General features: G+C 31.8%; 2 protein-coding genes and 1 long non-coding RNA gene across 6 annotated transcripts in view; 1 reads left to right on the top strand and 2 right to left on the bottom strand.

Moving 5' to 3' along the window:
* LOC134697678 (E3 ubiquitin-protein ligase HECTD3-like) overlaps positions 1-22,028 on the top strand; it is a 66,593-nt gene that overhangs the window by 22,872 nt on the left and 21,693 nt on the right. The gene's annotated exons all lie outside the window — the stretch shown is intronic.
* On the bottom strand, positions 284-3,820 carry LOC134711775 (uncharacterized). The gene is made up of 3 exons (XR_010106236.1): positions 3,613-3,820; positions 976-1,048; positions 284-386 (listed from the first exon to the last, which is right to left on the bottom strand). It is a non-coding gene; the product is annotated as an uncharacterized LOC134711775 (long non-coding RNA).
* On the bottom strand, positions 5,850-19,263 carry LOC134697667 (tripartite motif-containing protein 2-like). The gene is made up of 2 exons (XM_063559953.1): positions 19,180-19,263; positions 5,850-9,697 (listed from the first exon to the last, which is right to left on the bottom strand). Exon 2 carries the CDS (start codon positions 9,692-9,694, stop codon positions 8,018-8,020), a length of 1,677 nt encoding a protein of 558 aa, XP_063416023.1. The 5' UTR covers positions 9,695-9,697; positions 19,180-19,263; the 3' UTR covers positions 5,850-8,017.

Raw genomic sequence — 22,028 nt, 5'->3', positions numbered from 1 at the left:
CACTCAAAAATGGACATGCAGACCTGCAATGTTACCATGTATAGTTCTGTATAGTTTAATAACATATTCTTGTCCTTTGTCCTTTTCAAAATAGGACACCCAGGGAAAGTAAATATCTGCAGGAGTTCTCATCAGATTAGATTAACCTCATTACTTTCAAAATAAAGCTTCACAGTTAAAATTTCATTGCCATATATTGCTAGCAAAATAGATCAAAAAAATAAAAACTATTAAAATTAGACTATGTTTTAATATAAAGTTAAACATTTTGGAAATGTTCAAATCATTATTGCTATCTGACGTCTATCTTGTCTTGTGTTCCTTTCTTGGCTTCGGCAGATGGTTGATGACCTAGTGGACAACTTTCCATTTCGTTCGTATGATGCCTAAAAAAAAAATACCATATATATTAATATTTATTCTGAAAAATATCATATATATACTAGTGAAATAAAACAAGTAGGTGGGGTTTTCCTTCTTTTTGACATATTGACTTGATGGGCTTTTCTCATTGTTGAAGGCTGTATGGTGAACTATAGTTGTTAATGTCTGTGTCATTTTGGTTTGATAGTTGTCTCATTGGCAATCATACCACATTTTTTTTTTTATATTGAATTTACTATTTTTACCATATATCATTCAACATACAACAGAAACATCTAAAATTCGAAATTATAGAATTAAACTATGAAAAATAAGATGTTAAGCATGTTTTAAAGAGTAATTATATTTTTAGAAAAGAATCCATGTAAAATCAAGGGCAGATAATTATAATGACCTGTTTTTGGGATTTTTTCAATAAAATAAGACCTGTGGACTGTAACCCCAAATATGTATATCATGTTTATATAAAAATTAATATTACAGATGGTTTTACAACTTTTGATTTTTTTCCAAAATGTTTTGAAGGTCCAATATGTGCAAAAATTACTTAAAAAGCATTCATCAGAATTTCTTTCATATAAAACTACTTACTCCAAGTCTGATTGAATGTGTCCATTCTTCAGTCCTATCACAAAACAATTTTCTTTTGTTTCACCATGCAGTTCTGAAATATAAAACATATTTCAATTAAAATATAAGAAATATTACAATTAAACAAAATAATTATTACATATTCTGTATGAAGTGTATAGGTTATTCTTTACTGTGATTAGTATTGGTGTTTTATTTCACTTTAACATCATAGGCCCATATTTACATGTATGTCTTGCCATTTTTAAAATCTTAAATTTGATCCATAATCATGATAATTCAGAACATATGTACTAATTTTAAAAGATAATACTTTTTGATTTTTCAGAATAGATGTCTATATATATCATGTATATAACTATTTCAGTCATACTACAGATCTCCAATTTTGCCAAAACTACTATCGAATAATAGTTTCTATAAAATAGATTGTCTTAAAGATATAAGTCTTGTCATAATGAGGAACATTGGTCAATTATTCCCCTTTAATGATAACACAGGTGGCAGTGCAGTAGATCAGGTCCAACACACAGCATCTCTTATCTATATCCTATTGAGAATTACATTGTATATTTGTATACATATTATAATAACAATTTTTTTATTACTTTTAAAATATCTTTTAAGTGATGTTGTGTACCTGGATGTGCCTTATAGAGATGGACATTATTTTTTTTTTTTTAATAGGAAATGGACATTTGCAAGAAAAAGAAAAAAATATGAAAAGCGCATAGAATTGATAGTTCTATAACATGTATGATATATGACTTGGGGGAATTATTTTCTTTTTCAATATTTCCTTTTTTTTTTTACTTATTTTGCTGTTTATTTTTAATTTTTACTATCAATTTGCATTTAAAAAATATGAAAATATCAGCATTAAAAAGTTAAATAACGAAAATATCATGCTCATGCATATACTATACGACTCAGTATAGAACTAAAAGAATGGACAGCTAGCAAAATCAGTTTAGTTTGCTGTGATCTTTATTTATTGCAGAGCGATCATAAATCAGTTACAAGTTTTGACAAATGAAAACTGTAGTGAAATATTCAATAAAATAAATTTGTAATTTAAAAAAAAATATAAAAATTTAACAATCTTAGATTATATGATATTCGTCAAGAACTACGTATACCTGTTTGAAATATTTTTCATAAAAAGAAGTTCTTTTATTTCAGCATTGAATTATAAAAATTCTTTATAATTTTTTTAAGAGTATTTTGAAAGTAATAATCGTTATTGTTGGCCAAACACTAATAAACCCCAAATTACCTCAGACAAATTTGGAACAGATCTAGTGTGATTAATTAATTTTGGGATGTATATGATCATTTGAGTGCTAAACTGTATCGTTTCTGTTAACACACCTGATAAAGAGGCAAAAAAAAGAAGTGACCTCGACACAAATATTCCATATTTAATCTTTTTTGCCTTCTGACTGTCTCAACTCTTGAAAGAGAAAACTGTCATATCATAGTAAACTACAGAGACATGGTTACAATGAGCTGTTAGGCACAGTCACACATATACTCTAAAATAATGAGATCTTTATTTATGTAACATATTGTAGGTGATTTCTTGCTCTTTTCATTTTGGTATGACACTTTGCTTTGACAAAAAAATGAGTTATTTTTTGTTCCCAGTCGCAGGTATTTCAGAAATCTATTGTTGTTCAATTGCTGAGCTGTATTGAAAAGTATTTAACCCTATTTGTTTCAGATATATCTCTATTGAGTTTGGTGCAAAATGTGCAGTCATTTCCATAATTCTGATTTCTGTCATTTGATTCTCATTAAAAAAAAAAAGTATCTTAATGGAAAAAACATCAAATTTGAAATTGAAAGCTAGGTTTTGTTTTTAATTTGTCATATATATACAAGTATAAAGATTTCTACCGTTTAATTAATGAAATTTATTTAAAGAAAATCACAAATAAAAAAATCATACTATATTCATATATTTGTGTAAACAATTTGATTATAATATTAAATATTCACAAATATATACATGTATCTAACAACACTTTTACATTCCATTTTTCAAAAAAAAATAATAAAGAAAAAAAATACATTCATTTAATTTATATCTTTGATTGTAAGTATGTTAAAAAAAAACACTCTCTCATCTTTCTTCCACTGCATGATATTACACATACACTCCTGAAGTTTTGTTTAGTTTAGGCAATCAGGGACTTTCTATACTAAGGAAAGTATAGTAAGTCATTGAGGGAATGTATTCAAAATTTGACACATTTGTCATTTATATACTAAATAGTGAATAAGATAAAAATAGTACAAAAGAATTTATTTTAATTAAGACTTATCAGCATACACATATTTGTGCATCATATGTGGCAATAATGCATGCTGGCTTTCTTATCATACAAACAGATGTTAATTGTTGGACCTGATCTACCACAGCGCCACCTGGAATTAAGTGGGGATAATCTTCACCAATGTCTCTCATACCACAGTAATTAAGTACATGATGTAATTATGCAAAAATTGCATGGTCTTTTATAGTTATTCTCTTGATCCTACATAGTACTTATATATGTCACAATTTATTTGAAGGAAATAACAGTTTCATAATATTCAAAAAGGTTGAAATACTTATTCATAATTTGTACTTACCAGAAGATTTAATCCAAAATATATGAAAACATCAATCTTCACAAATCCAATAGTTATGTCATCAGAATAATACATCTGCACTTTTTAATGTTTATAGAATTCTTTGGCTCTTTTTAGGCCACAACTCTACATCCATGGTAAAATTCATATTTGGGTCAAGATAAATAAGACATCTTTTCTTGTAATGTCTGCAAGTTCAAATTTTGAATCTGACCAGTGTTGGGGTTGTTTGCGGAGTTGTTTTGTTCCTTGAAATGTTTCCCTAATTATACTATTAATTACCTAAATCTTAAATATTAGATATATATAATAATAAATAAAAAATATTCACCAATTTTTATCTATTATTTTTATATTTTGGACTGTAGAAATATAAGAGAAATGTACAAAGCCATATGGTCTCCTTCTTTGGGCCCCCAACTCTTGTCAATGAATGTGTACATATCATTTCCTGTCCATTTCACAGAAGCAAATGAAACCAGATGGGGAACCTACATAACATTTCTATCACTAATTGTTAAGGAAGAGACTGCATGGAAATAATATGTGTGTATTATCCACACTGTATCATGATTATTACTTAATTAAAAAGAGATACACTTAATAATTAATTGTACATGAAAATAAATTAATTTAACCTACATTTCCTATGTTGGAAAATTAAAAAATAACTTATTGTCTTAATTACTGTTAGTGAAATAAGTATATAATATTCTGGTCACTTTTTATTTGTTTAAATGTATATAAATAGCAACACATAACATAAAGTTATAAATTACCTAACAATGCTATCACATTTTATATTTAATTGAATTTAATATGCAATCTTTAAGACTCTTCAAATATATTTTGGATTTCAGGGTGGTACAAATACTGGCTTTATGGCACAAATAATTATTATGCACACTCTCATCAGTATTGATATATTTTTCATTTGAAAAAAAAATTAAAGGAACTTAATTTTTAGGTGGATTCCATCTCGGGGATCCAGCTATTTTTAAGCGGACTTCTCATATTCTCATACAGTAGTATTGATAATGTTTCAGTAACTTTTTATGTTTCAAATCATCAAAATATTCTAAGTCCAATTTGCCTTAGTTTTCATCTTGGAAAATTTCTAAGTGTTGCTTTTCCATCGTTTGCCTTCCTTAAAAATTTCAAAGTCCAAGTTTGCCATCGTTTCCATCCCCCTAAAAAGTTAAAGTCCAAACTTTGCCATCGATTGCCATAGATTTTCATTCTTTCCATGGAATTTCTTTTATACAAAATATGAAAACAATGGCAATTTTTGCCATGGAAAATTGTTGCCATGAATTTCATGGAATTTCATCAAATTTTACATCGTTTCCATCCTTTTTCCATGAAAAATCGATGGCATAGATGGAATGCCATGAAAATCCTAGGGACGGGCATGCTGTGTCAACTATTTAATCACAATCCAAATTTAGAGCGGAATCCAGCTTGAATGTTGTGTCCATACTTGCCCCAACCGTTCAGGGTTCAACCTCTGCGGTCGTATAAAGCTACGCCCTGCGGAGCATCTGGTTCTTTTTGTAAAGAAAAGACTCTGTCACTACCAAATTTGATTAATTCAGACAATAATAATGTCTGCCATGATCCCTCTAAATTCAAAAGAAGTCTTCTGACCCAGCTTATTTTTAGATATGTACTAAAAGATGACAAATGCACCATGTTCAGACCTCCCTGCATAAAATCCCCAATTAGTGTATTGCGTTTTATACGTTCTAATTTCCCATTTCCAAATAAAGTTATAAAAGAGAGTATTTAACTCTTTAATTTTAATCTGGGATAGATTTGGTAAAGCTGTTAGTTGCTTTAAGTTGAAGACATGTCATGAAAAAAAATTTGTTTTTATGACTTGCAGAAACTTTATGCACCATTTTAATCATCAAATGCCAACATAAAATATGTTGTTTGTCCTAAAATCAAGAACAACTCTTTTACATTAGAATTTAGATATACACTTAGATAGTTCCTTTGTAAATCAAAATTTGCAATAAATTACTTTTAATGAATCATTGTGAAAAAATAACATACATCAATCTAATTATTTACTCCCTCGTTTCACTCGTCCAAATTTTTTTTTCTTTCTTAAACTAGATATTGTAGAAAAAAACAAACACAGTATATAGTTGTGCAGTCGCTACAAGACTGTCTTAAATTTAACATGTTCAACATAAATATATACAATCAGCCATACATTAATACAAGTCGATAAGAAATGATGAAGTTACATATTATATGGGTAAGAGGTTTGAGGCTGGGTAATAGTATACCAAACTAACCTAGTCATTACTATCTTGTAACCAGTGTTGCATTAGTCTTAACACACCTCAAATCCTCCTAATATACTGACTGTTGACATTGTCTGTGCAGAAAGAAATTCCATGGGTATTTCCCTATCTCATTTAAATATAGAAATACCGTTACATATTAAAAATAGGACTTTTTAAAAAATGTATTTAGTAGATAATAATATTGAAAGTATTTTATTAGTATCTATGCTTGTGTAAGTCATTGAATAAAATTTAGGTCAAGATGTAAATGATGTATCAAATTTGATTCCCAACTTTTTTATGAGCATAATGTTTTTTGGTCTGTGCATTCATTCGTCTGTCTGTCATCTGTCTGTCCCTCTTTATGTTAAAGTTGTTTTTGCTAATGGTGAAGTCAAATCAACTTGAAACGTAGTACACAATGATAATGATAAATAATAGTTTATTATTAAAGTGTCACATATTGATCTACAATAAAATTACATAACAATATCATAAAAAAAGAATTAATACCAAGCCTATAAAGACTAACGAGACACTGTATATACAAATAAAAGCTATAACAGTTATACTGAAGGAAAATGTTTTTTATAAAAAGGCATAGTTATGCATTACACGATTTAAAACTCATTAAATATGTACACACAATTACAAAATAAAACAAGAAGTACACATGTCCACATGATGTGATCTTCCTAGTTTTAATTCCAAAAAATGGGTTTGACCTCCATTTTATGGTCCACTAAACATAAAACAATCGTGCAGGTGGGTCATCCTTGTACTGTGGACACATTCTTGTTTGAAATGGTATTACTACAATACTTTTCTCTAAGAGTCAGTATGGTTATCATCTGTCATATGATTCTCACTTCATTTTAAATTCACCGCAGTTAATATCTCATGACCTGTTGCATGATTAATAGACACAATTTATTACAAACCTAACTGAACACACAAATTCTTGACCTTAATAGTAAACCTATAAATGTATTAATCTACACTACATTAAATATTCTGTTAATTTTTTGTGAAAGCTGAATGATTAATCAAATGGGTTTTAAAAATAAAAGAGACAAAAATGAAAAACATATCTAGACTCGGATTTCTCTTGAACTGAATTTTAAAGTGCGTATTGTTATGCGTTTACTTTTCTGCATTGGCTAGAGGTATAGGGGGAGGGTTGAGATCTCATGAACATGTTTAACCCCCTCACATTTTTGCGCCTGTCCCAAGTCTATGGCCTTTGTTCATGTTGTTAGTCTTTTATTATTTTTAATTTTAGTTTCTTGTGTACAATTTAGAGTTTAGTATGGCGTTCATTATCACTGAACTAGTATATATATTTGTTTAGGGGCCAGCTGAAGGAAGCCTCAGGGTGCGGGAATTTCTCGCTGCATTGAAGACCTGTTGATGACCTTCTGCTGTTGTCTTCTCTATGGTCGGGTTGTTGTCTCTTTGACACATTCCCCATTTCCATTCTCAATTTAATATATATGGATAAAATATGCAATCAGATATTATTTCACTTGTTATTTGAATCAGTGTCGATATCATCTGATTCAGGTCAATAATCAAGTCCTAGGTAAATGACAAGTTATCAGTACTTATTATCATGATTATTCTTGTAAAAATCATTTAATCATGTTAATTGTAAACTTTTATTTTAAAGAAAATGTTAACAAATTTGACAGTGTCTAAAATTGAAACATGTAAATAAATATTTGCATCAATATTGCAAATTCTACAGCTTTGGGCAATATAATATCATTTTTACAGAAACATTATGGACAAGATAAGAGCAAAAAAAAAATGTTGGAAGAATTATAGTTAGAAAAAATGTCAGACTAGCTATACAATTTGCTTGATCACAACATAGATGATGCTTTACACATTTTGTACTCTTTATCAACTGAGGCTATCTGGACAGTATGATGTTTACTGTTTATATCTTTATTTTGATATTAGTATTTTTTCAGGGTGTTGATGGTTGACATTGTCTGATATATTGTTCAGTTTATTGGGTGATTTCTTAAATTGTATTATTTAATGTATAGATATAGTTGGTTGTTAAGATTCAGAGAAAAGAAATATTGTACGATTCCTATATTTTATCTAACAACTAAATTGAATGTTGCCAAGTATGTGCCATAGAAATCACAAATAAAACCTGAAGACTCATTATGTTTAAAACAAATACACTGAGGAGCCTCCAGTCCACCCTCTTTACCAATCAGTACTTTACTATTCTGTCCATCTTTTGATATTACTATTATTCTATCTGAGTCATAGTCTGCTACAATAATGTTACCATAAGTATCTATACAAAGTCCTCTTGGTCCTGATAAATCCTGTGTATATTGCCAGATCTTTTTACCTGATTCATCATAACAGTATACTGCATTACCAAGATAGTCACTATAGATTACTCTGTCATTACAGTAAACAAGGTTAAACAGGGATGATTCACTCTCAACTTGTATTGACTTCAGTGTATTGCCTTCCAAGTCTATAATACGGATTTCATCATTATTTAAACCTACAGCCAGAGAATTATTGGAGAATGATAAACCATAGCAATGTTTGTCTAAATTGATAACTTTGGTAACTGTTTCATTCTCCATATTGAAGATCTTAATGGCTGTCTCTCTAGGATAAGTTATAGCTATAGTGTTCTGATTGATCTGTGTAACACTCCAGGCTCCACCAGGTATAGGTAACTGTTTCTGTAGTTTACCATCAGAAGTAAATAGGTTAACTTTACCATCTTCTTCCACTACTATAACTCTTCCATCCATCAGACAAATCATGTCACTTATACCCTTCTCTGTGTTGATCTTTATCTTTGTCTCTATACTCATTGTCATGTTGTTTATGTTGGATTGTGATTCTACTTGTGCTTTCCTCCTCACACTGCTTTCTCTATTCAAGCCTGTTTCTGTTTTAACAACCGTTACTTCTCCTATGGATTCTAATGATCCTAACTGCTGTAGTATGTTTTTTATCTCATTTTTTTGGGTCATTTTGATACAAAATTCTTTAGCCCGGTCATCATTTTCTAGATCTTCGACATATTGTTGACATTGATGTATTTGTTGTTCGATCTGATGTACACCTAGAAATGATTGTAGTTTTGAACTTTGTGTTGTAACACTAAGTAAATGCTCTTGCAGTTTCTGTACGTTTGTCTTTTTCTTTTCAATTTCAGTTATAAAATCTCTAGCTGTTAATGTTTCCTGATCCCAAAGGTTGTCTGTTTCTTGACATAACTTTTTCTCAAGGTGATATAAATGTTTATTGATTTTCTCCCTAATTTTGTGGAATGATTTCTTTATGTTTTCACATTGTTGTTTTCCAGTTTGAATGTTTATTGATTTATTATTTACCATTTTATCCAATACATGTAAGATGGAGTAGATTTCTTTCTCTACAGATTCTTTGGATTTTTCAATTTTTGTTTTCTCCACAACAGCTGCTAAAAATTTTATTCCAGTACATTTTGAATGATTTGTGGAAATACATTCATCACAGCAAGGCATTAAATGACTGGGACAGTACAAGTTAAGCTGTTGGCCATGTTTGTCACATTCTGTTTTTATAGCTCTGATGGGGGGTTTATAGCTTTTGATATCAATAGTTTTATGATCACGTGTTGCCTTAGATCTTGTATGATGACCAGAACATGTTGAACATAATCCTTCATCACAGTTGTAACACCAGATGTCAGCTTCAGTGTTTACTTTTCCTTCTTGACTAGGTCCACATGGTAAAGGTTTACTGCTTGACATGACCTGAACATATACAATATACAATATCTTTTGCATGATGAATACACTTTTTTGTTTCCTGCTGATAACAAAACTCAATAGCACAATCTTTTTTTCAATTAAGAATTTACAGGTCAAGTTTAATCATATCATAAGTTTTTTTTTGTTTGTTTAAGGCGAAGTGTACGTAATTAAACTACACAATGGATTTTTTTTAAATTTCACATATGAATTCTGCTTGTAAAATTACACCAGAAAATAAAATAAAAAAAGGGGGTAACCGTTTTCGTTTTTGAGATACGAGCCGTTCAAATTAACAGCATGACACTCCAAAAATACAAAGGATATATAGGGAAAATCATCAAAATTAGCAGATTTTTTTACATTATCAAGATTTTCTATTTTGTTGGTCAATGGAATTTTTTTTTAAATTGATATAAGATTCAAAAATGAAAGACGAATCCATCGGTGCAAAGAAAGTCCTTGGTTACCGTGCTAGTTTTTACGCTACACCTTGTTGAAGTTTGGTTTTTTGGCTAAAACATTAAAATAATACGGCGACGTTATTGTCTACAGTAACTTCGCCACAACTTCTATGTTGTAACTCTATTATACTTTACAATGTCATAGCAATGTCGTGCGTGTGTATTACCCATCTTTCTATGTATTACAAATGATCTAAGGTTATAAATTGATAAGGAAATAAACTGAATAATTTTAAAGAATATTTCTGTAGCAAAAAAAAATGCAAGTTAGTAAATAAATTTACTGCAAATGAAAGAAATTTACCGTAGACTTTAATTTCATCTTTTCTATGTAAGAGTGATTTCCGAACCTTTTTTAAAGCTTGCATGGATTGTTTTATTCTTTTATGAATCAAGTATCGAGTTTGAATTTGTCCCGTTTAACACAGTGTTGTCAGAATGAATTGATCGGTTTTAATATTAGGATAGGGTATACACCTCGTTTTCAATCTAACTTCTGCATGTTTGTATTTAAAAAAGTAGACCTATCTTCTGCGTATTTTCATGTTCGTTGTTTCTGCATGTTGTTAATCTGTGGATTTGCACACAATATAGTCTACATTATAAAGTTAACCTACATCATTAGTCATGTTTACACACATGTTCATGAGGCATCTCTGCCAAAACATATTTTATTTCACAAAATTTCCCATTTCGATTACTTTCCCTTTTCTTTAACTAAATGACAAAGAATGATGTAGAATGTTTGCTGAATGAAGTTTCAGTAACATAAGAAAATATGAGTTTGTTCCTTGCATTATTTGTTAAAAAAATCCACATTTAAGGATTTAAATTGATTGATTGCCATGATTGTTGGTTGCTTAACGTCCAGTGGCAAATATTTCATGCATGTTAAGGACGAGAACAATTTCAAGTTAACAATAAATACAATAGGAAGTTTTGTTCATAGCAGAGGCCATCCGGTACGATGGTCTGGGAAATTTGGAGTGCTACTGGAAAATGAGGGTATATTGGATAGGGACAGACATTTTGCCGTGCAACATTCCACCTACGCAACCCTAAAATTATAGTTGTTGCAATGGTTTTTAACGGGCATAGATTGAGGCACTATCTTTACACGAGGCATCAGATTTAACGTCCCCATTCTGACCGGACGTGACTGCGAGCTTAATACATCCTGAACAGCCAAATGGACGCTCCTCTTCGGCAAGTGTTTTACGGTCGGGAGAAGACCATATTTCGTTTCCCCAGTCACCCTTGGGTTAACACGGATTTAAACAATAAGCATAATGCATACTATGGCTCTTCAACTATTTTAGTTCTTTTACATCCGTTGCTTAAAAATGTTCTGCCTTTAGTTTTCCTTATCTAGATTAATCCAGAAAAGCGCTTCAGACGCTTGAAATTTAAAACGTGTTGTTTTATTTAATCTTCAGGATTTTTTAGACCGCAATGATGTTAAAAAGAAGGACTCGCTTATGTATACATTTTTACAAAATAGAAAAGATCAGAGTATTTGGTATAACTACCCGTCGCAGATATTTCATACATGTCTTGGCATCAATCCTGTAATTTTGGATTTTAAACCAATAAAAATTACTTACTTACTTACTTACATGTATATTCAAAATGAAAACCTTACACCGTATATGATCCTTTTGAGATTGACGTACCTAGTGCAAAAACGACCGGAACATACCCAGTGTTATTCAATAAAATTTGTATAGGAAAATGTTTTAAATAGCAATGCATATAGTGTAATGCTTTAAATTAACTGGTGTAAAATTAATGATATAAGAATGCGACCTTATGAGAATTATCATGTTCCATGCTTTAAAAATTTACCTAATAAAATGTTATAAAAATGTACTCAGTGTAATGCACGGAGATTATTCATTATCTATTGTTACATGGGTTTACCTAGCGTAGTGCCGTACGAATATAGCCTCTGCTTAATGCAAATGCATAGCTTTCCTATTTATATTATATAAAACAATAAGGAGATGTGGTATGGCATCCATTGAGTTAACTACCCGCCACTGGTTAAATGAAGTCGATGTAACAATAACTATTAACAACCAAAATGTTTTCAACAATTAAAGGAACAAAAACATAATGTGTAGGCCACAAAATACTCCGATATGAAAAATGCAAACAATTTCAAACGAGAAAATCAACGGCCTTATTCATGAAAGAAATAGTTACGAAAAACAAATACCATGTTGTGAAGTGACAGACTTGAACCAAAGTGAATAACAACCAGTAAACCATTAGTCCAATAATACAACACTTTGGAGTTTAAAATGATTTACATTTCAACGATTTTTATCGGATACATTTTATTTCAAGGGAAGGGGGGGGGGGGTTGAAACTCCAAATTCTTATATTATTGGACTAGTCATTGGCTGATCCAGGGGCTGGGGGGGTCCCCCTTTTTAAAATGGCTGGATCCGCCCCTACTAGTACACCACAGGCTTCTCAATTCTTGTACTATCATGAACTAGGTAAAAGCATAGAACTGACCGAGTGTGAGATCTTCCTGGATAATCATTGAGGTCGTTTAAGCATCCCTTGCAGTAGACTTCAGTTAAATTAAAAAAAAAATCTTTAAAATGCTATAGAAATGCATTAAAAGTCTGAACTCATTTCCCCTCTCATTCACTAAATATTAAATTGCAGTTACAATTGTCACAAAACTTTCCTGACCTCTTTTCTTTAACCGTAATAATATATTCTACTCATTCATAATCTTGAATTGAGACTTGAGAATAAGATGTTACTTCAAAATTTCATTCTCTAATTTGAAATGATGCACACAGGCACAATAAAAAACAAAATTTTGCTATTTCTTAGAAATTTGAATTTGATAAAGAAGAAATAACGTGTTATATTTTTTCTCTAATTCTATGGAAATTTATCCCTTTCCGAACCCATTGTATAAAAAAATTTAATCAACGTGTGGTTGCTGGTGATCTCAAAAGATCATTGGATGATTTTAAGGGTCATGACCTTTTTAGCTAACTGGATGAATCAAAATTTGATTACAGGTGTTAATGAAATTGACAACTTCGTGCAATGTGAAAGGCACTCGTAGGGGATTTTCGGTTAACAAAAAAAAGAAAATGTCTTTTTAATCATTAGAGAAACAGATTCTTACATAGTTACTCGTGGATTATCGGATTTATCCAATCTCGATAGTTAAATTATGAATTTTAAAGTCCTCGCCGAGGCGGCTCGGATTTTAAAATTGATAATTTAACTATCTCGATTGGATAAATCCAATAATCCACTGGTATCAATGTAAGAATCTATATTTATCTTACTTGTATCTTAATCATGTGAATGTGTACTTTCAATTTCAATTTGGTTCTAAATTTAGATTTAGTTTTTCCATAAATTGCGGACGGAATAGAAGACACCTGTTTATTTTCTGTACATGTAGAAAAAGTTGAAAACTTGAAGTTGAATGACATAGTTTTTACTGATAAATGCTTAGAGTGATCACTTTTTAAATTTACTGAGTAATTTTTTGGGGCCTAATTTGTTTATTTTCGTCTTTGTTCTTCCGACTTGTAAGTGTTGCACTGGTGGTCAAATTATATTCTCTTGGTATCGTCTTATTTTCTAAATGGACATGAATCATGTCGCGTGTAAAATTTTCAATTGCACTAAATACGAACATGTCAACGTTTTTTTAATCTAATAATTAATTTCACATGTCATTCATTAATTTTTCGTAACCTAAAACTTTATGTTGAGTACTGTGTCAGTGTGTGTTTTCGTTCAAAACTACGGTTCTTAAAACGATATTGTAGGGTCAATTCAGGTTTCATTTTAATTAATTTGATATCAAAAGAAGTAGAATTTTCACATGTTTATTTATTTATAATACTGTTGTGAGGCATTTTTACAATCTGTTGATATCACAAGTTTTACACGAAATGCCTTCCATGTAGATCTACCACGCGTCTAAAACAAAAACAGTCAACTGGTATTAAAGACCAATCAGCCTATTGTTTATGCGCATCAACTAACGCAACTTGGTAGTGACATAAAAGCTCTATGACGTTGTTTCTAGCAATAAAAAAAACGTCAAATTATAACGTCCTATTTCGCGTTTTCACGGATTCCAACATGGTGCACGTTTAAAAATACGTCCTTCAAGAAAAAAGGAATTAAGCGTCGCGCTGATATCTTGCGGAAATTTAGCTCAAATGGACACAAAAGATACTACACTATATTTAACCTACGTTCTAATAAAAATAATAAAATATAAATTTTGATCTCGACTTTTTGCATTTGCGCCGATCTGCATTTTTTTTTTCATTCTTTCAAATGCGTAGATTTTTTCTTATATTTGCGCCGATCTGCATTTCTTTTTTTTTTATTCTTTCACTTGCATAGATTTTGTCTTTCATTTGTGCCGATTGTGTATAGGGTAATTAGATAGGCGAAAGTTATTTTCATGCCTTATTTATGTTCGTCCGTTCGTTCGTCCGTCTGTCCCGCTTCAGATTAAAGTTTTTGGTTACAGTTTTTAGTCAAGGTAGTTTTTGATGAAGTTGAAGTCCTATCAACTTAAAACTTAGTACACATGTTCCTTATGATATGATCCTTCTACTTTTAATTTCAATTTTTCAAAAGATAAGTATTCAGAAGGTCCGGCCGATAAACAATTATTCCTTGAAGTTTTGACATACTGGCAACGTATGCATGTACCTGATGGCTGGATGATTCTCGTAAAATAAAATCCGATCTTGCAATGTAGTTAAAATTTATTTATACTGCTTATTTGACAAAATCTTATAGTTAAAATAAAATTAGGACAAAGGGTCACTGTCGTTTGTCAATTGTTTCATTTCAAATTGTCTTAACATGCTTAAGGAGAAATAATAAACATTTTGCCTTATCTCACTGAAGCTAACAGCTAATTTCCTAATGTATGTATATCAACACTTTGGTCAGCTTGCTTGCTTTGTTTGTATATTTTGTATAATTATATTTTGATAACGTCCAATTGAATTTAAATATCATATATACAGGTTTACATACCTATATATGAAGATGGCAATCTTCATAACAAAGCTTGAATAAAAATTTATACAAACAAAGCAAGGAAGCCAACCAAAGTTTAACCCTACATGCATTAGGAAATTAGCTGTAAGGCAAAACATGTTAATAAAATTAATACTCAGCGAATGTGAATCAAAATCAAAATTTTCGGTGTTTAAAACTAAATTGTTGTAAATTTAACTTATGACAAAAACAATTGCTCCAAGAATAATATCCAACATAAAATCTCCGGGATAAAACATCTCCCTTTCATTTAGCTGTACAACTATGAAAGATTGAAAACAAATTTCGATTTTCAATGCCGGCAACAACCTTGTCTAAAATGTTTTAATTTCCAAAATGAGCAATTTAGATTTATAATATTTTATCCTGTTGGAGAAATCTGACTAAATGTAGTTTTCAACGAGAAAATTATTTCTAAATTAATTTTTGAATTAAAAACTTTTTGTATTTTATATTTACTGTCTGGTTTATTCAAAACACGTGAGGTAGTAATAACAGGGATTGTATTTTATGGTAGATGTATAACGTTTTAGAATAAAAAATTCATATATTATAACTATAATTTTAATTTCCTCAAAGTTGAATCTGAAATAGTCATTATTAATTCACAAACTAGATGGAATAACTTCTATACATTCGTCTTAGTCGGGAAAAATAATGGTATAAAAAAGTCCATACTTTTGTATGTCCGTCTGTCAACAGTTGCGAATGAGTTTGTTACGGCATACTTCTGAAATTGACGCGAAAAAAAAGACACATCTAGTCTGATATAGTCAAATACTCTGTAAGTTAGCCAGTGCCATCTTTCATTTCTTTTTTTTATTTTCAATTTTGCTAATGAGGGACATGGGACAAAAACAGACTTTCCTAACAAAAGCGGCGTGAAAGGTTATTTCAAACAATTTTCCATTCAGACGGATGGTGTTTCTGAAGGTTAATATATTGTGCGGCAACAACATCCTGATACATGCATTTAATCTATTGTATTACCGGATAATAAAGTAGGTGAATATAGTTGTTATTCGTGTGGGTTTCAAACGTCGAATTTGCGATTTTTTTTCGAATAGTGCGCCAGCAAGGAAAGTTTGTACTATGACGTCAGATGCAATGTTTTGAAGAAAGACGACTCTTTTTTTCAAAACGAACGAGAAAAAAACATGAAAATTGCTCATAACTTTTTTGAAAGGTCGGTGACATACACTTTTTTTTGCTTTATTTTGAAGAGTACACATGGCACTTTCCTTCTTGAAATTTTATGAAGAAATCACTGGTAGATTTTTTTTAATACTGTAAAGTTTTTTTATTTTTACGTTTTATTTTTGGCGGGAATAAAATAAATCATGTTTTTAAAGATCAAAACAATACGAGTCTAAAACTCTTGAACCTGTATTTGATAGATACAAATCTACGTTTTAACGTGAAACAAGAATTATGCTTGTATGTTTGATATAAAGGATTTTTTGATAACAAGTAAATATTATGTTAATATTCGGGAAAACACGAAACTGAGGTTGCTATAGTGACAAAACTAAGTCGGTGACCCCCAATTTTTTTCATCATATTTTGTTCCTCAAATCATGAAATACCTTCACACAAAATTGCAATGGAAAATCACTGGTAGAAATGAATAGGCTGTTTGGTCTTTAAGTCCGGCTGCACGAAACAATAGAATGCTTTGATTTCTAACTGGAGTAATTCAGATAATTTCTCATGATTAGGTTTTAAGACAACACAGGCGTGCTTGTTGGATTAATGATAGACCGCACGAAGTAGTTTCTCTTTCGTGTGTCCTTTCTTGGAGTAAGGGAGATAACTTGCGTAACTAACGTCAAACGTTATTAATCCCGTATTCCGCTAGGGGCGTGCAATTACGTACACTTCGCCTTAAGGTCGAGTTCCACTTAAAAGAATTTTTTATCAAAAGATATATATTTCTTCTGCTTGTGCATTGTGAGTGTCATGAACATTAGGATAATGTGTTATTGAAACTTTCTCTTATTTATTTAAATAAACTGTGTAGGCATTGGCAGATCCAGGGGGGGTTCAGGGGGTTGGAATCCCTCCCTTATTTCTGGCCGATCAATGCATTTGAATGGGGAAATATAGTTGGAACCCCCCATTTGTCCTGGGTTGGGAACCCCCCTTTTTAAAATGGCTGGATCGGCCCCTGGTAGGACATAATTGATTCATGTTTTTAGCTCACCTGGCCCGAAGGGCCAAGTGAGCTTTTCCCATCACTTTGCTTCCGTCGTCCGTCGTCCGTCGTCTGTCGTCGTCTGTCGTCGTCCGTCGTCGTTAACTTTTACAAAAATCTTCTCCTCTGAAACTACTGGGCCAAATCAAACCAAACTTGGCCACAATCATCATTGGGGTATCTAGTTTAAAAAATGTGTGGCGTGACCCGGTCATCCAACCAAGATGGCCGCCACGGCTAAAAATAGAACATAGGGGTAAAATGCAGTTTTTGGCTTATAACTCTAAAACCAAAGCATTTAGAGGAAATCTGACATGGAGTAAAAATGTTTATCAGGTCAAGATCTATCTGCCCTGAAATTTTCAGATGAATCGGTTAACCTGTTGTTGGGTTGCTGCCCCTGAATTGGTAATTTTGAGGAAATTTTGCTGTTTTTGGTTATTATCTTGAATATAATTATAGATAGAGATAAACTGTAAACAGTAATAATGTTCAGCAAAGTTAGATTTACAAATAAGTCAACATGACCGAAATGGTCAGTTGACCCCTTTAGGAGTTATTGCCCTTTATAGTCAATTTTTAACCATTTTTCATAAATCTAAGTAATCTTTTACAAAAATCTTCTCCTCTGAAACTACTGAGCCAAATTAATCCAAACTTGGCCACAATCATCTATGGGGTATCTAGTTTAAAAATTGTGTGGCGTGACCCGGTCAACCAACCAAGATGGCTGCCATGGCTAAAAATAGAACATAGGAGTAAAATGCAGTTTTTGGCTTATAACTCAAAAACCAAAGCATTTTGAGGAAATTTGACATGGGATAAAAATGTTTATCAGGTCAATATCTATCTGCCCTGAAATTTTCAGATGAATTGGACAATCGGTTGTTGGCTTGCTGCCCTCCAATTGGTAATTTTTAAAGAAATTTTGCCGTTTTTGGTTATTATCTTGAATACTATTATAGATAGAGATAAACTGTAAACAGCAATAATGTTCAGCAAAGTAAGATCTACAAATAAGTCAACATGACCTAAATGGTCAATTGACCCCTTAAGGAGTTATTGCCCTTTATAGTCAATTTTTAACAATTTTCATTCATTCGGTAAATTTATGTAAATTTTTACCAAATATTTTTCTCTGTTACTAATGGGCAAGGTTCATTATAGATATAATTGTAAGAAGCAAGAACGTTCAGAAAAGTAAGAACTTCCAACACATCACCATCACCAAAATACAATTTTGTCATGAATCCATTTGTGTCCTTTAATATGCACATAGACCAAGGTGAGCGACACAGGCTCTTTAGAGCCTCTAGTTTTATGAAACAATGTATTCGGTCCTTAACGTAACTGTTTAATGACATTTTATGAGAATATCGTTATACTATCAAGGTAAAAAAAAAGGGCTGTAAACAATTATTTATACTGATTGATTAATTTTTGATTACTCGCCAAAATCTAAAAATTCTCAATTTAAATATAATACAAACACTTATGATGCAGTAAATATGATTGGGTAACACTGAATGGAACCAAAGATTCAAATCAGTTTATTATTTTTTGGTGAAATTCATGATTTCTTGTAGGATTTATTGAACAATGTAGACTTTTGTCATAAATATTTGACTTTGCTCCAACTAGAAAATAAACAAATAAAGACAAAAATACCATATAGATAGGCTGCTCTATCAGTGAGGTAAAGTGTGAATAATCAGTATGTAAACTTTTACAGTCAAACTATAAATATATACCTCAAAAAGACATCTTATCTCTGTGTTTGACTGTGGAAATTACTTTCCGTATGTAACCAACCAGGAAGATAATTAGAACTTGTTGAAACATGAGTAATGTTATCAGTAATCATATAAATGACATGACCCAGATAACAGAATAGTATGATCTATTGATTGAATTTGACCTTGTTAGGGGGTTTAAATCTTTTGTTTGGAGAAATATAGTTAAAGTTGAATAAGTACATGAACATTGAGGTTGGACAAATTTAGATATGTTTTTTTTTCTCTAGATCTCTTTGTATTATTTTTGTGTGTGGGAAAGGTATTCTGACTTTGTTATGATTTCATGAAGGTCCTTTTTAGCTCACCTGGCCCGAAGGGCCAAGTGAGCTATTCCCATCACTTTGCGTCCGGCGTCCGTCGTCGTCGTCGTCGTCCGTCGTCCGTCGTCGTCCGTCGTCGTCCGTCGTCGTTAACTTTTACAAAAATCTTCTCCTCTGAAACTACTGGGCCAAATCAAACCAAACTTGGCCACAATCATCATTGGGGTATCTAGTTTAAAAAATGTGTGGCGTGACCCGGTCAACCAACCAAGATGGCCGCCACGGCTAAAAATAGAACATAGGGGTAAAATGCAGTTTTTGGCTTATAACTCAGAAACCAAAGCATTTAGAGCAAATCTGACATGGGGTAAAAATGTTTATCAGGTCAAGATCTATCTGCCCTGAAATTTTCAGATGAATCAGTCAATCGGTTGTTGGGTTGCTGCCCCTGAATTGGTAATTTTGAGGAAATTTTGCTGTTTTTGGTTATTATCTTGAATATTATTATAGATAGAGATAAACTGTAAACAGCAATAATGTTCAGCAAAGTAAGATCTACAAATAAGTCAACATGACCAAAATGGTCAGTTGACCCGTTTAGGAGTTATTGCCCTTTATAGTCAATTTTTAACCATTTTTCGTAAATTAAAGTAATCTTTTACAAAAATCTTCTCCTCTGAAACTACTGGGCCAAATCAAACCAAACTTGGCCACAATCATCATTGGGGTATCTAGTTTAAAAAATGTGTGGCGTGACCCGGTCAACCAACCAAGATGGCCGCCACGGCTAAAAATAGAACATAGGGGTAAAATGCAGTTTTTGGCTTATAACTCAGAAACCAAAGCATTTAGAGCAAATCTGACATGGGGTAAAAATGTTTATCAGGTCAAGATCTATCTGCCCTGAAATTTTCAGATGAATCAGTCAATCGGTTGTTGGGTTGCTGCCCCTGAATTGGTAATTTTGAGGAAATTTTGCTGTTTTTGGTTATTATCTTGAATATTATTATAGATAGAGATAAACTGTAAACAGCAATAATGTTCAGCAAAGTAAGATCTACAAATAAGTCAACATGACCAAAATGGTCAGTTGACCCGTTTAGGAGTTATTGCCCTTTATAGTCAATTTTTAACCATTTTTCGTAAATTAAAGTAATCTTTTACAAAAATCTTCTCCTCTGAAACTACTGGGCCAAATTAATTCAAACTTGGCCACAATCATCTTTGGGGTATCTAGTTTAAAAAATGTGTGGCGTGACCTGGTCAACCAACCAAGATGGCCGCCACCGCTAAAAATAGAACATAGGGGTAAAATGCAGTTTTTGGCTTATAACTCAAAAACCAAAGCATTTTGAGGAAATCTGACATGGGATAAAAATGTTTATCAGGTCAAGATCTATCTGCCCTGAAATTTTCAGATGAATCGGTCAATCGGTTGTTGGGTTGCTGCCCCTGAATTGGTAATTTTGAGGAAATTTTGCTGTTTTTGGTTATTATCTTGAATATTATTATAGATAGAGATAAATTGTAAACAGCAATAATGTTCAGCAAAGTAAGATCTACAAATAAGTCAACATGACCAAAATGGTCAGTTGACCCCTTTAGGAGTTATTGCCCTTTATAGTCAATCTTTAACCATTTTTCATAAATCTAAGTAATCTTTTACAAAATCTCCACTGAAACTACTAGGCCACAATCATCTTTGGGGTATCTAGTTTGAAAAATGTGTCCGATGACCTGGCCATTCAACCAAGATGGCCGCCACGGCTAAAAATAGAACATAGGGGTAAAATGCAGTTTTTGGCTTATAACTATGAAACCAAAGCATCTAGAGCAAATCTGACAAGAAGTTAAATTGTTAATCAAGTCAATATCTATCTGCCCTGAATTTTTCAGATGAATTGGACAACTGGTTGTTGGGTTGCTGCCCTCCAATTGGTAATTTTTAAAGAAGTTTTGCCGTTTTTGGTTATCTTGAATACTATTATAGATAGCGATAAACTGTAAACAGCAATAATGTTCAGCAAAGTAAGATCTACAAATAAGTCAACATGACCTAAATGGTCAATTGACCCCTTAAGGAGTTATTGCCCTTTATAGTCAATTTTTAACAATTTTCATTAATTTGGTAAATTTATGTAAATTTTTACCAAATATAGTATTCTGTTACTAATGGGCAAAGTTCATTATAGATATAATTGTAAGAAGCAAAATCGTTCAGTAAAGTAAGAACTTCAAACACATCACCATCACCAAAATACAATTTTGTCATGAATCCATTTGTGTCCTTTGTTTAATATGCACATAGACCAAGGTGAGCGACACAGGCTCTTTAGAGCCTCTAGTTTAGCTCACCTGGCCCGAAGGGCCAAGTGAGCTTTTCCCATCACTTGGCGTCCATCGTCCGGCGTCCGTCGTTGTCGTCCGTTGTCGTTAACTTTTACAAAAATCTTCTCCTCTGAAACTACTGGGCCAAATGAAACCAAACTTGGCCACAATCATCATTGGAGTATCTAGTTTAAAAAATGTGTGGCGTGACCTGCC

Source organism: Mytilus trossulus, chromosome 1, assembly GCF_036588685.1.
Source record: "Mytilus trossulus isolate FHL-02 chromosome 1, PNRI_Mtr1.1.1.hap1, whole genome shotgun sequence".
In the NCBI taxonomy this organism is placed as follows: Eukaryota; Metazoa; Mollusca; class Bivalvia; order Mytilida; family Mytilidae; genus Mytilus; species Mytilus trossulus.
Note: the sequence above shows the minus strand (reverse complement) of the source record. Positions and strands in the feature narration are given on the sequence as shown.